At 43.1% G+C, this 12,951-nt stretch overlaps 1 protein-coding gene across 1 annotated transcript in view; it reads right to left on the bottom strand.

Annotated features, from left to right (window-relative positions):
* Positions 1 to 12,951, bottom strand: part of kcnh3 (potassium voltage-gated channel, subfamily H (eag-related), member 3) — a 172,207-nt gene that overhangs the window by 17,529 nt on the left and 141,727 nt on the right. Inside the window, exons 8-10 of the mRNA XM_078262637.1 lie at positions 11,597 to 11,962; positions 5,765 to 5,964; positions 4,094 to 4,343 (exon numbers count right to left, since the gene is read on the bottom strand). Of these exons, the coding sequence (XP_078118763.1) occupies positions 4,094 to 4,343; positions 5,765 to 5,964; positions 11,597 to 11,962 (816 nt within the window). The remainder of the gene's footprint in view (positions 1 to 4,093; positions 4,344 to 5,764; positions 5,965 to 11,596; positions 11,963 to 12,951) is intronic.

A 12,951-nucleotide genomic window follows, 5' to 3' on the forward strand; every position in this document is an offset into this window, starting at 1 on the left:
TTTGAGAAAAATAAAGTTATAATAGTCACTATATTTCAGAAATAATCTACCTGCACCATAGTCTGCTGTGCCATACGTAATTGCTGTGCTGATACGGTAGATCTCAGACCGTCTGACAGACTCAGAGCCCTGTTTGGGTCTCTGGTCTCTGAATGAGCGAACGTTTAAGGAAGTGTCTGTACGCTGCTCTATGCTTTTTTTTTCATTGGTTGTTGCGTTAAATCTTACCCAGATACAATAGTGCTATTTTCTGATTGGCTCCACAGTGACAAAGCCCCAGGAATTTATGAGATCCGTCCAGAAATGCTTAAGGCTGTGGGTGTGGAGGGGTTGTCTTGGTTGACACGCCTCTTCAACATTGCGTGGAAGTCTGGAACGGTGCCTAAGGAGTGGCAGACCGGGGTGGTGGTTCCCCTTTTTAAAAAGGGGGACCAGAGGGTGTGTGCCAATTACAGGGGTATCACACTTCTCAGCCTCCCCGGTAAAGTCTACTCCAAGGTGCTGGAAAGGAGGGTTCGGTCGATAGTCGAACCTCATGCCCAACCGGTCTACATGTGTTTTGTGGATCTGGAGAAGGCGTATGACCGGGTGCCCCGGGAGATACTGTGGGAGGTGCTGCGGGAGTACGGGGTGAGGGGGTCCCTTCTCAGGGCCATCCAATCTCTGTACGACCAAAGCGAGAGCTGTGTCCGGGTTCTCGGCAGTAAGTCGGACTCGTTTCAGGTGAGAGTTGGCCTCCGCCAGGGCTGCGCTTTGTCACCAATCCTGTTTGTAGTATTTATGGACAGGATATCGAGGCGTAGTCGGGGTGGAGAGGGGTTGCAGTTCGGTGGGCTGGGGATCTCATCGCTGCTTTTTGCAGATGATGTGGTCCTGATGGCATCATCGGCCTGTGACCTTCAGCACTCACTGGATCGGTTCGCAGCCGAGTGTGAAGCGGCTGGGATGAGGTTCAGCACCTCTATCAATATATAGAGTCTTGAATAGAGTCTCAATATATCTTGCTCAAACTTAACAATATTACAGTCCAGGGGTTTATTAATAAATTAAAATGAATTAATGTATGTATGATTAATGTATCATTGAGGTGAATAATTGTCATATGCACATTTAAGGTTACTTCCTCAACCAAAGATGCAAAAGAGAAGGGAAGAGTAAATGATGCTATGATATAAATAAATAGTTATACAGAATACAGAGCAATACAGAATGCCTGAGAGCCTTATTTCAATATATTCCATTATGTTTTTATATTTGGATTGTAATCTATGTTTCCCTTTACATAAAGATATTTCCAGGATATATAAAGCTGCCTCTAAATCGGAGGCCATGGTTCTCAGCAGGAAACCGATGGAGTGCCTTCTCCAGGTAGGGAATGAGTCCTTACCCCAAGTGAAGGAGTTCAAATACCTAGGGGTCTTGTTCGCGAGTGAGGGGACAATGGAGCGGGAGATTGGTCGGAGAATCGGCACAGCGGGTGCGGTATTACATTCAATTTATCGCACCGTTGTGACGAAAATAGAGCTGAGCCAGAAGGCAAAGCTCTCAATCTACCGGTCAGTTTTCGTTCCTACCCTCACCTATGGTCATGAAGGCTGGGTCATGACCAAAAGAACGAGATCAAGGGTACAAGAGGCCAAAATGGGTTTCCTCAGGAGGGTAGCTGGCATCTCCCTTAGAGATAGGGTGAGACGCTCAGTCATCCGTGAGGAGCTCGGAGTAGAGCCGCTGCTCCTTCGCGTCGAAAGGAGCCAGTTGAGGTGGTTCGGGCATCTGGTAAGGATGCCCCCTGGACGCCTCCCTAGGGAGGTGTTCCAGGCACGTCCAGCTGGTAGGAGGCCTCGGGGAAAACCCAGGACTAGGTGGAGGGATTATATCTCCAACCTGGCCTGGGAACGCCTCGGGATCCCCCAGTCAGAGCTGGTTCGCTCACATCTTTCTCCGCTGCCATTACGGAACTACAACTCAAACTAGAGCACGACCTCAACGTCATCGTTCTCAGCCACTCCCTCTGTTCACTGATTGGACCGGTAAAGATTTGGCCAGAGAAAACCCAAGAATATACCGCAAACCCAGACGTAGTGCTTAGGAGGGCGAAGCCAGGCTAATCTTATTTTCCAGGATAAACCGAATCCTTATCGCAGTCCGGGGCGGGTTGTTGTGGCTAGGGATTAGGGCCTTCTTGGTTTTTTTCTCCCTTCTTTTTGTTTTTATAAAAAAGAAGCACTGTCATAACAATTTCGTAACTTGATTTTTGAAATGAAGCTTTATAATAAAAATATTTATAACAAATCCAGATCACGTCGCTCTTCAGTGCTCTGATCGGATGAAACCAAAGCCCGTCCAAAGCCATCACTGTGGAGTTATTTCCACTGTAATCAGTGAGCCGAGAGGTGATCTCTCAGTCCGCACTTCATTTACAGCATTTGATGTCAAACAGACACATTCGCCCCAGCTCTTATCAGAGTGTTCGTTCTTCAAATGAATATTTCTTACATTAATTATCTGTCCCGCAGATCATCTCACATCCTCTCATTAAGTCTCACTTTGACGAGTAAATTACCTATCAAAGCTGTCGACTGCATCGTTTCGATCCAATTCTGTGGCACAAATTTAAACATAATATCCCTCACATAATAAACCACCCATTTCCCTCTAATTAGGTAACCAGAATGTCATTTTGCAATCCTACATTCATCTAAAGCCATTTCATAATCAGTGTTTGTTCCCATCTTTCCATTAATTTAATAACTTGAATACTAAATAGGGAAAAGCAAGAATGTTTTAGAATTTTAGATTTCTGTTTGGCTCAGAAGACCCCCCTCCCCCTGTGCCATTAGAAACATATAGATAATATAAAATAAATAAAAAACAAAGAAGCAAAATCTAAAAAACAACAACCCTGTTTTTACCAAACTCAGCTTTTTCACATACTCCCACATTCCGGTAGTATTTAAAGTATTAAAATGTAATAAAATCTTACCAACTAGCTGCTTATATCTATATCAAGACTTTACCTTTATGGGGGCAGTCAGTCAGTGTAATAGGGCTCCCCAATACATCGTTCTTTTATCATCATGGCGATGTAAACTTGCGCAATAAACACATCGCGAAAGGCTGCGACATATAGCTAAAGACACTTAGTAGAAAACTACACTTTAAAATGTAACTGTCACTTTTTTTCCCATTGGTGCTTTTTATGTTAAATTCAATGTTCAATTCTTATAATAATAATAATAATCAATAATGTTGAGGTCCACCCAGATAGCTCAGTTGTTAGAGTGGACGCCCCTATATAGAGGTTTACTCCTCAACGCAGGGCGCCCAGGTTCAATTCCCCCCTTTGTCACCCCTTTCATTTCTTCAGCTGTCTCGTCAATAAAGACCTAAAAATGCCCAAAAAATAATCTTTAAAAAAAAAAAATAATAATAATGTTGGAAATTATTTGTATGTTATGTTAAAATTCAACAAGCAATTTGCTGTATTTTAGTTGAATACTGAAAGCAGCAGAACGTCAGAACCGTGTACACCTTAAAGGTGCTCTAAGCGATGTTGGGTGACGTTCAAAGTATTGTCAAACAAAACTTAGGCTAGCTCGCCCCTCCCTCCTCCTCATCCTGTCCCCTCCCCCTCCCTTCCCTGCTTCCTGAAACAGTCATGAACACGCATTGTGGAAGTAGCCTACGTGCTAACGCTGCTGCGGTGATGGCTCAACCAACTCCTTCTTGTCGGTTATTGGCTGGAACACTGTTTTGTGACGTTTGGTGGTGCAGGTTGGCGCAGTTTGTTTTTGTTGGCGTTTGTGGAGCCTGGGCTGTCTACAGAGACCGTGTTTTTTTTTTACAGTGTGTTCAGGGGACAGGCAGCTAGCGGATAGTGAGGAGATGTTTGCTGTATGTGACAAAAAATGCTGTAGCCTAAACAACGCGTGACATCGCTTAGAGCACCTTTAATATCTGTTTATTTATTGCAAATGATATTGTTATCACAATATTCAACAACGTCATCACTTATTTTCCTCATATGGTGCAGCCCTAGCATGTAAAGGACTGGGAACCTTTCTGTAATGATCCCTCTGCTCCTCTGACTCACCCAGTATGGCCAGCACAGTGTTGTCTTTCAGAACCTCCATGGAGCCCGAGCAGACGAAGTAGATGGCCTGCAGAGCGTCTCCCTGCCGGATGAGGAACTCGCCCGGAGCACAGAAGGAGGTCCTGATAATGAGGGAGAGGGAGCGCAGGCAGCCCCGGCTGGCCGACTCAAACAGCGGCAGCTGGAGTAGCTCTTTGTTCAGATGCATGGCGATGTCGGCCCTCAGCTCGTCTGGGAAGTCCTTCAGTAGCTGCAAAGCGAGAGGTGGTTTCACACTTAACAGCTGTTAAGACTTAAACCAAACAGCAGGCTTCCACACAGCCTTTAAAAAAATAAAATAAAAAACTCCATCTGCCAGCAGTGATTCCCAAAACATGATGCGATGTGTGAGAATGTGGAGCAGAATGAAAGGTGAAAAAAAGGCTATCAAGATTCAGGTTATCAAGATATACTCTGAAAGCTAAATTATACATAAAGTAAAGAAAAACAGATGATGCTCATCAAGCAAACATGTGTTACAGTTAAATCCAAAATAAGAATTAGTCCTTTAAATGTCCAAACTTTCAGGAGAGCCTTGTGTCTTTTGTGGGTAAAACATCTGACAAACTTTAACTGGCATTTATTTGCACAACAGAAAGTCACAGAAAAAAAAAAAACATGCAGCTAACTTGCTTGATAAAGTTTCTTTGCTAAAAAAGCGGCATGACGGACATACAATAAGTGAAATAAGGGAACCACTGCTATAAAGGGCCACTTCATCCAAAATGAAACACTCACCCTGATGGTATTAATAGCCACTTTCCGACCGGAGGGATTTTTGCAGTTCCTAGAACATAACGTTCCTAGAACCCTTTTTTTCTCCTGTTCCGACTGGACCAATTTGGGGATTATTAAGTTCCTCTGACCACAGTTCCTGTAACTCTTTCAGCTCCTACTTCAGGACAGGGTTTTTTCACTTTCCCGCATAGTGGTGGTTAGATGGCTGTGTTGTAATAACAAAAGGTCAGTTCCTATGGCCACTTCGCCAGTTTTGGGGAGAGTAGTTAGTAGAACTGTTTAGAAGTGGACTGTTCCTATGACTACATTACTGTAACTACTTGGTCGGAAAGAAGCTAATAGCCTCTTTCCGACCAAGTAGATTTTAATTGCATTTGGAAACTGTTGCTTTTTTATGTCATTTTTCAAAGAGTTGTGCATTGCCAGCAGTTTACCTTCATCGTGCTGGAGTTGTAGCAGAAATAGACGCACATATCTCAAAACCACAATGACTGAAGTTGAATCTATTCGCAGGGCTAGGTTATTTTTGTATTTTGAGTGAAATGACCCTTTAGTGTTAATGCAGACGTAAGGTTTAAATTGGAAGCTTGTGATCATAAAAAAAAAAAAATCCAATATTCACACACTCATACTTATGTGTGTTTAGTTGATTGTGAGTCGCTCTCAGGGGCAGGGCTAGAAGGGGGACACGGGGTGGCACTGGCCCCCTCGGAAATATGATTGACGAAAACAAGTGAAAGTAATAATACATGTTGTGTTTAATTTAGCAGAATAACAGTGTGTTGTTCTATCCAATATTTCCTATATTATTAAGCAGATTTTCTATGCTGTATTTGGATAAAATGTCCGCCCCCCCACCCCCCCCGGTGCCTCCCCACTTCGTCGCTCTCTCACCTCACTGACGTCTATTCCGTTGTTGACCGACCACGTCGTCTGGAAACACTCCAGCATGCGCTGCTCCAGGGCCTTGGGCAGCCGATGGACCCTGATGAAGTCCTTCAGGTCCTTGGTGCGGGTGTGGTAGAGCGAGCGGCGCGAGTACATCCTCTGGATGATGGCCGTCACGTTGCCAAACACCACCGCGTGCATCAGAGCTGGAGAAGAGGAGAGGTCGTGTGTTTTCAGCAGGGACGTCGTTAGGCCTATTTTAGGGGGGCTGAAGCTACCCCAAAATGTTCCTAAGCCCCCCTAAATAATAATAAGAACAACAATAACAATTCGATTTATTCTCATTCATATTTAGACGCAACAGATGATATATATATATATATATATATATATAGCTACAAAAAGATAGCCGAAAAGTCGGAAGTTAGACAGAAGTACAAAGAGTCGTTGCTCTGTCTCGTTGCATTGGTGTGAACTGGCAGCTTTGAGAGCGTTGTGAGTAACTGGAGGATTCATCTTGTCTCGTCGCTACTCTTTGGTCTGAACTCGCTATGCACTCTCCCCCCCACACATACACACACCGATACACACGTTAATGGTGAAAGGAAGATTGATTACACCTAGTGTGATACAGAGTGGAATAGTAAGTTGTTTTTAATTGCCTGCTTACCTTTAGCTACGTTTTCTTGAGGTAAAGGAAAGGGGATATTTTGGTTTGCTATGGAAAACTATAGTTAACTAAAATAAAAATGAAATGGTTAAGCTAATCACAACTCTTTATTCCTTGCCAATAATATAGCCTATCTCTATAGTAGGCATATTCTAAAACAATATCAATCCCCATACAATGTTGTTGTCACTGAAAACTAAATGTCATAGGGTCCCTGTTAATGCTATTACCGTTGTATCCTTCAATTCATTGAGCAGATGAGATGACAATAATCATTTGTTGGCAGGTCTAGGTACTATGCATAGCCTAAACTAAATTATTTCATTTTATTTTTCATATATATGCTAGCTATATTCTAACCATTTTAACTTTCTGCATTCATTGGCTGTGATAAATTAAATAAATATGTAGATGTTGCCTAAATGTTGGCTAGGCTAAAGATGAGCACATGCCCACAGATACACATGTGCAAATAAAATGAAAGCAATCCTACATACGTACATACATACAGTAATCATTACTCCAAATCTTTTATTCCTTCTGCCATCAGGTTATTGTATTTAGACAGTAGCCACTTTAAATAGGATCCGTATTCATATCTTACATGATAAAGTATGCAGTGATGCCAATTTTTTTCTTTTTCTTGTACTGCTATTTGTCATATTTGTTTAACTTACCAACTTATTAGCTGTCTGGCCTCTGTTTGTCTGTTTTTGGACATTTTGGATGTTGTTTAATGTGACTAATTTGCATTTCCAAGTCATGAAATTAGCTTCAGGATTTTGTTTTATCTTAAAGGATAAGACAGAAGGAACAGAAATGGAAGAAGAGGATATGTCTGTCACCTGTTGAAAACATATTGGTTTCTTGACTGGTTGTTGACAAAAGTGTAGCTCTAATACAGTAACGAAAGATGTGAGTGCAAAGATTTTGCAAACGCAAGTTACAAATACCCTGGGGGCTAAGCCCCCCACTGTCTTTCAATCCTAGTGACGTCCCTGGTTTTCAGTATGATACAGATTCAATTACACCTTTGTGTAATTACCTCCTTTGTCTGGAAACGGCTCGGGAAAATCCCATAATGCTTCTGCACAGCAGGGAGCTTCAAACGGTACGTCTTCACGAGCCCCAAGAAGTTAAAGAGCGCCGGGCTTAAAAGGATTTAGCTGCTCTGAAAGCAGTGTAAAGCACGGCCTCAGGTGGATTACTGCTTTCACAAAATGGAAGTAACACACGACTGAAATAAAAAGAATCCCAATGATGAATACATCTTTTATTTCTAGTGAAGAAAACACCTACTGTATAACAACCAAATTATTAATCTAAAACCCCAAACAGCTTTAATCCCAGTATGAGCAATAACTCTTGATGTAGTATTAAACTTTATAAACAATTTTTTTTTTTAACACAGCTAGCCAGCAGTAAGGACTGGATCTAAACTATCTATCTTGCGGTGTACTTTTCTGACTGCACAGCTGAGCAGTTTCTCTCCCTGAATATAATTCTAGCCCGAGTAGAAATGCTGCTGATACAGCATTCAGACCACAGGACACTTACACTGTCCACTGACACCCAGACGAATGACATTAATTTAGGATGACTGCTCCTTCAGGCAGTGACCCACCCCACATTAAGGGAAAACTCCAGAGTACAGATGTATAAATATCTTTCGGGGAGAGCTTAAGGGCACACACTGCTTACCTTCAGGGAAGCTCAGCACAGCAGAGCTCTAAACTTTAGAGAGATTAATGAAGCTATAGTCTACTCTCTTTTCTCTTTCTCTCTCTGCGTTTTGCTTAGCTCGCTCTCCTATAATCAAGGACTATACACGAGACACATCTCTGTGGTTAAGCAAAGTCATTTACATGCACCACACTCCAAAATGCCAAATTGAATTAAAAGGATTATGATAGCTTTATTCTGTTTTCCTTTTTTGTCAACAAATCCCATGAAAAGACCAAAAGTGTTCGTCTCTCAACACTTCCTCACTCTGTAAGCCCCGAGCTCACTGGTTCCTTCTGAAGATGTAAAGCTTTTAAAATGATTTATTTTTAAAAATTCTGAAATGATTTCCTAACGCAGCTTTAAGCAAATGTTATTTACCAAAACAGCAGCAGATTGCACATTTGTTGGAAACTATTTCACCTGTGGATTAGAACATATTTGATGCTCTAAGACAATGTATGTGGGACTGAATCCAAACATATACAATAATAAGATTATAAATGAGTTAAAAGGTTAAGGCACATTAGCACCTTTTACTGGAAACTATCAGATTACATTATTCTATCAGTCAGGAAATGTCGAGCACAGACAGAAGTATCATGTGAAGTATGTGATTTGACTAGCAGTGTGTGTGTGTGCGTGTGCTTGTGTGTGTGTGTGTGTGTGTGTGTGTGTGTGTGTGTGTCTGTGTCTGTCTGCCTGCCTGCCATGTATTCACTGTGGAAACTAAATCTTTTCTTCACACAAGTTCATATAACTGCATGTAGGCAGCTAAAGGTTCAGCCTTAAGAGAATGAATGTAGGTCAATACATGTCCTTGCAGGTCCTGTGTGTGTGTGGCTGTGTGTGTGTGTGTGTGTGTGTCTGTGTGTGTGTGAATAGCCCACTTAATGTGCAATGAGGTCTGATACATTCCCAACGCATCATCGTGTCCTCTGACCATAAATCTTGGCATTTCTCCCACCAAATAACCTTTCCATTCCCTCCATTTCTTTCTCATTTCTTCTTTTATTGCTTTCTACCAGAACATTCAGCTCTCTTCATTATGGATCAGCACAACGACATCACAAGCCATAACTCAAAAAAGGGACCCTGTTTACACTTGGTTTCAAAATATGTCTTGGGCGATCGGATCACCAGCGCTAAATACAGAAGTTCTGTGACTAAATTCACATATTTAATTCCTTTTGAAAACGTAGCATCTGTAGACATTTGTGTGAAGGGCGACACACTGCTGACTGCCTCCATTCAAATGTGTGACTTGCGCTCATACAGAATATACAATCTGTTCTTATGTTGCTAAATGTATTATTTGCATGAAACATCAATTGTACTATGGATATTCATTTTACTGACCCTCTTTTGTTGATGATTATGTCTTCTGTCCTTTCTGGATTTTATCAATACAAAAACCCCGGAAGTATTAGCTTAGTTTAAATAAAACCCCATTGTTAAATGGTTTTGATGTTACTGGCTGGATCTTACGAGGTCTTATTCTAGAGAATGTAACCATCAGTGTTTTGTCACATGTTCTGTTAAAGGTGCAGTAGGTAAGACTTATAAAACTAACTTTCTGTCATATTAGCTGAAGCTGACCCTATGTTCCAGTAGAACTACATGAAGCAGGTCATTTAAAAAAAGAAATCCAGCTCCTCTGGCTCCACCTATAGCCTGTAGTGAGATTTGCAAAAATCCACCGCTCCCTGTTCAGATGCACCAATCAGGGCCAGGGGGGGTGTCTAACTGCGTGTCAATCACTGCTCAGGCACACACGGTAGGCTCGTTTGAGATGAGCCAGGTCTGCGCAGAATCGATCACCGGCGATTGCCGCCCAATGCATGCTGGTTAGATTTGTGTCCGACTTGAGCCCGACTCGCACTGACGTCATGCACACGTGGGCAGCGATAACCTCACTCGACCAAGGCGGCCGCAGGTTTGAGACGCAGGCAGGGCAGTTGTTTTTCACCGACTGCTAGACTCAGGCAGACCCAGGGCATGCTGGGAAACGCCTGGCTCTCAGCTGATCTAACAGCTGATTGGTTCAGAATCGACTCAACATGATGACGTTTTAAACTTTTAATTGATTTTGAATCTTAGGGATTTTTTTTAAAGATTTCTAAAGGCTTATTCTGCACAGAACACATGCTGTGTGGCTGATAGTGACGTTTAGAAGTCAGAGAGACTAAATCTGATCAGATTACAGATCCTCTTCAGTGTAAATCAGCAACAGATCGCATGCAGAGCATTTTGACAGCTACTCTGTCATAATAAAAACAACTGGAGACTGTGTAGGAGCTGATATATGGGTCTGATAACATTTTATTAAATCGGAATCGGACCACAGTGTTTCTGTCACTTCCTATTCAGCCTGAAGGCTGGAAACTGTCCGCCTTGACAGCGGATTTTTGTCACCTCCCCCGCCTGCTCCCGCCTGCTCCCGCCTGCTCTCGTCCACTTTACAGGCGAGGCGCAGCTCATCTCGAACGAGCCTATTCATTCTCCCTCATGGGGGGAGGGGCTTAGGAGACCGTTTGGGCTTTAGCAGAAAGGGGGGGGAGGGACCTTTAAACTACAAAGCAATGTGGCAGAACTCTCTAAGTTTGTTTTTTTTCAATAGTAACAAATGTTGGCTATTTTTTAATCAGTGTCTGGATTCACGCCAAAATACTGATAGTCACACACAAGCATTGCAATGGTTCACGAGAAAAAGGTTTAAAATGAGTCAATCCTGTGCAGTATGCACCTTGACGTACTGACTCAGAGCTGAACTTTGCAGCAGCTTTCATTTAATCTTTTGAACAGTTTTTGAAATATCCTGATAGCAAATAAACAAATGCACAGGCAAACATGTAATGAAACCCCTCAATCAAGAAAAACAGGACAAATGAGACAGTCAACGGATGGTTTTGAATACAAATGCTCAGCTGTGTGTCGATGTCTCGCTGATGCCCGATAATTAGCTGAGTGAGTACTTAAGACTACGAGGAGAAGAAGAGCTTCATGCCCTGAGAGGAAACACTAGCATGCACACACACACACGCACACACACACACACACACACACACACACACACACACACACACACACACACACACACACACAGATGTTTGTTTCACTATCTTTGTGGGGACCTGTCATTGACATAATGCATTCCCTAGCCCCTTACCCTAACCTCAACCATTACAACTAAATGCCTAACCTTAACCCTTACCCTCACCCTAACCATAACCTCATTCTAACCCTAATCCTAAAACCAAGTCTTAACCCTCAAACAGCCCTTTAACCTTGTGGGGTCCAGCATTTTGGGCCCCACAAGGCTGTGCAGACCCCACAAGTATACTGTATTTCCCGGTTTTTGGACCCCACGAATATAGTAAAACAAGCACACACACACACACACACACACACACACACACACACACACACACACACACGTTTCTCACCTCCTATGAGCATGGTGCAGATGGAGAAGATCTTCTCCGAGTCCGTGTTGGCGGACACATTTCCAAATCCCACACTGGTGAGACTGCTCAGAGCAAAGTAAAGCGACGTCACGTAGCTGCTACGCATCGACGGGCCGCCACCCAGCACCCCGAAACTCCCGCCCCCGGTGGTCGTTTCCGCCACGGCCTCGCCTCCAGACGTGTTTCCATAGTATTGGCTGGAGTTCCAGGAGCCCTGCCCTCCGACCTCCGACCCCGACACGTTCCACTGACTGCTGTTGGCCGGGAGGCTGCTGACTGTGGCTGGGACCGGTGTCGGCAGGAAGTAGGGGGTCCCAAGACGCTTGGCCAGCTCATGGAGCCAACCTGAGAGACAGAGAAAGACATTTATTAGAAATCTATTTCAGCACTCGCATTGCTTTTTCAGTTGCCTCAGATAAATTAAATATATCTTCTTGTTCCATCACAAAACTCCAGCTTAGGCCCATTTAGAACTGAATACTTCCTGAATTGTCCACCTTTGTGATAGGCATCCAGTGGTGGGAAGTAACTAGGTTTAGTTCCATTTTGGTTGCATCATGTAATTACTATATGATATACTACATTCGTAGCCTAGAAATCTAGACGCACCCTAGCGGCAGCAAATGTAATTTGCAGCCAGGGTCAGTCTAGCAACTTGGCTTGCGAGCTGGAAAAACCAAAATCTGGTCAGGCCAATCACGTCGTGTATAGAGTCGGTGGGCGGGCTTAACATAAGGATGGCAGAGTTGTGATGGTTCCGCGTGAATTCCCTGCTACTTGAAAACAAAGAAGATGGCTGTGGTCAGCGGTCTTTGGAATCGGCTTTGGCCGCGACTCTGGAAGACTTGGAGTTAGGCACTCAAGTCATTCTTAAAAAAGGAAGATGTGTTCAGAGTTTTGCCGACCGGATACGGAAAAAGTTTAATATATTAACTAGCGTTGCTCTGGTTGGCTATGAGTGCAGAGGGAATTTAAAAGACAACCGTTTATCCCGCCCCTCGGACTGAGCCCTGCCAATGGTGAGTTCCCAGACCCAACATCTGGATGTGGGTCTGGCTTGTCAGGCTACTATATTCGTCCTCTTTCTTTTCTTTCTTCGTCCTCTTTCTTTTCTTTCTTTCTTTATTCCTTGGTTGGTTATATATTCTAGTCTGTTGACTATGTGTTGAAGATGTCAGAAACGTTGATAAAAGGGGTTGTGATGTAATGTAATGTAATGGCTGCTGATGTTGTTGTTGACGATGGTCATTGTTGATTATATTGTGTCAACTTTGTAGGCTGATATGCACTTCTTTCCTACCCTATGTAGGTTACTTTGACGCCGCTATCCATGC

This window comes from Sander vitreus, chromosome 11 (genome assembly GCF_031162955.1).
Source record: "Sander vitreus isolate 19-12246 chromosome 11, sanVit1, whole genome shotgun sequence".
NCBI lineage: Eukaryota > Metazoa > Chordata > Actinopteri > Perciformes > Percidae > Sander > Sander vitreus.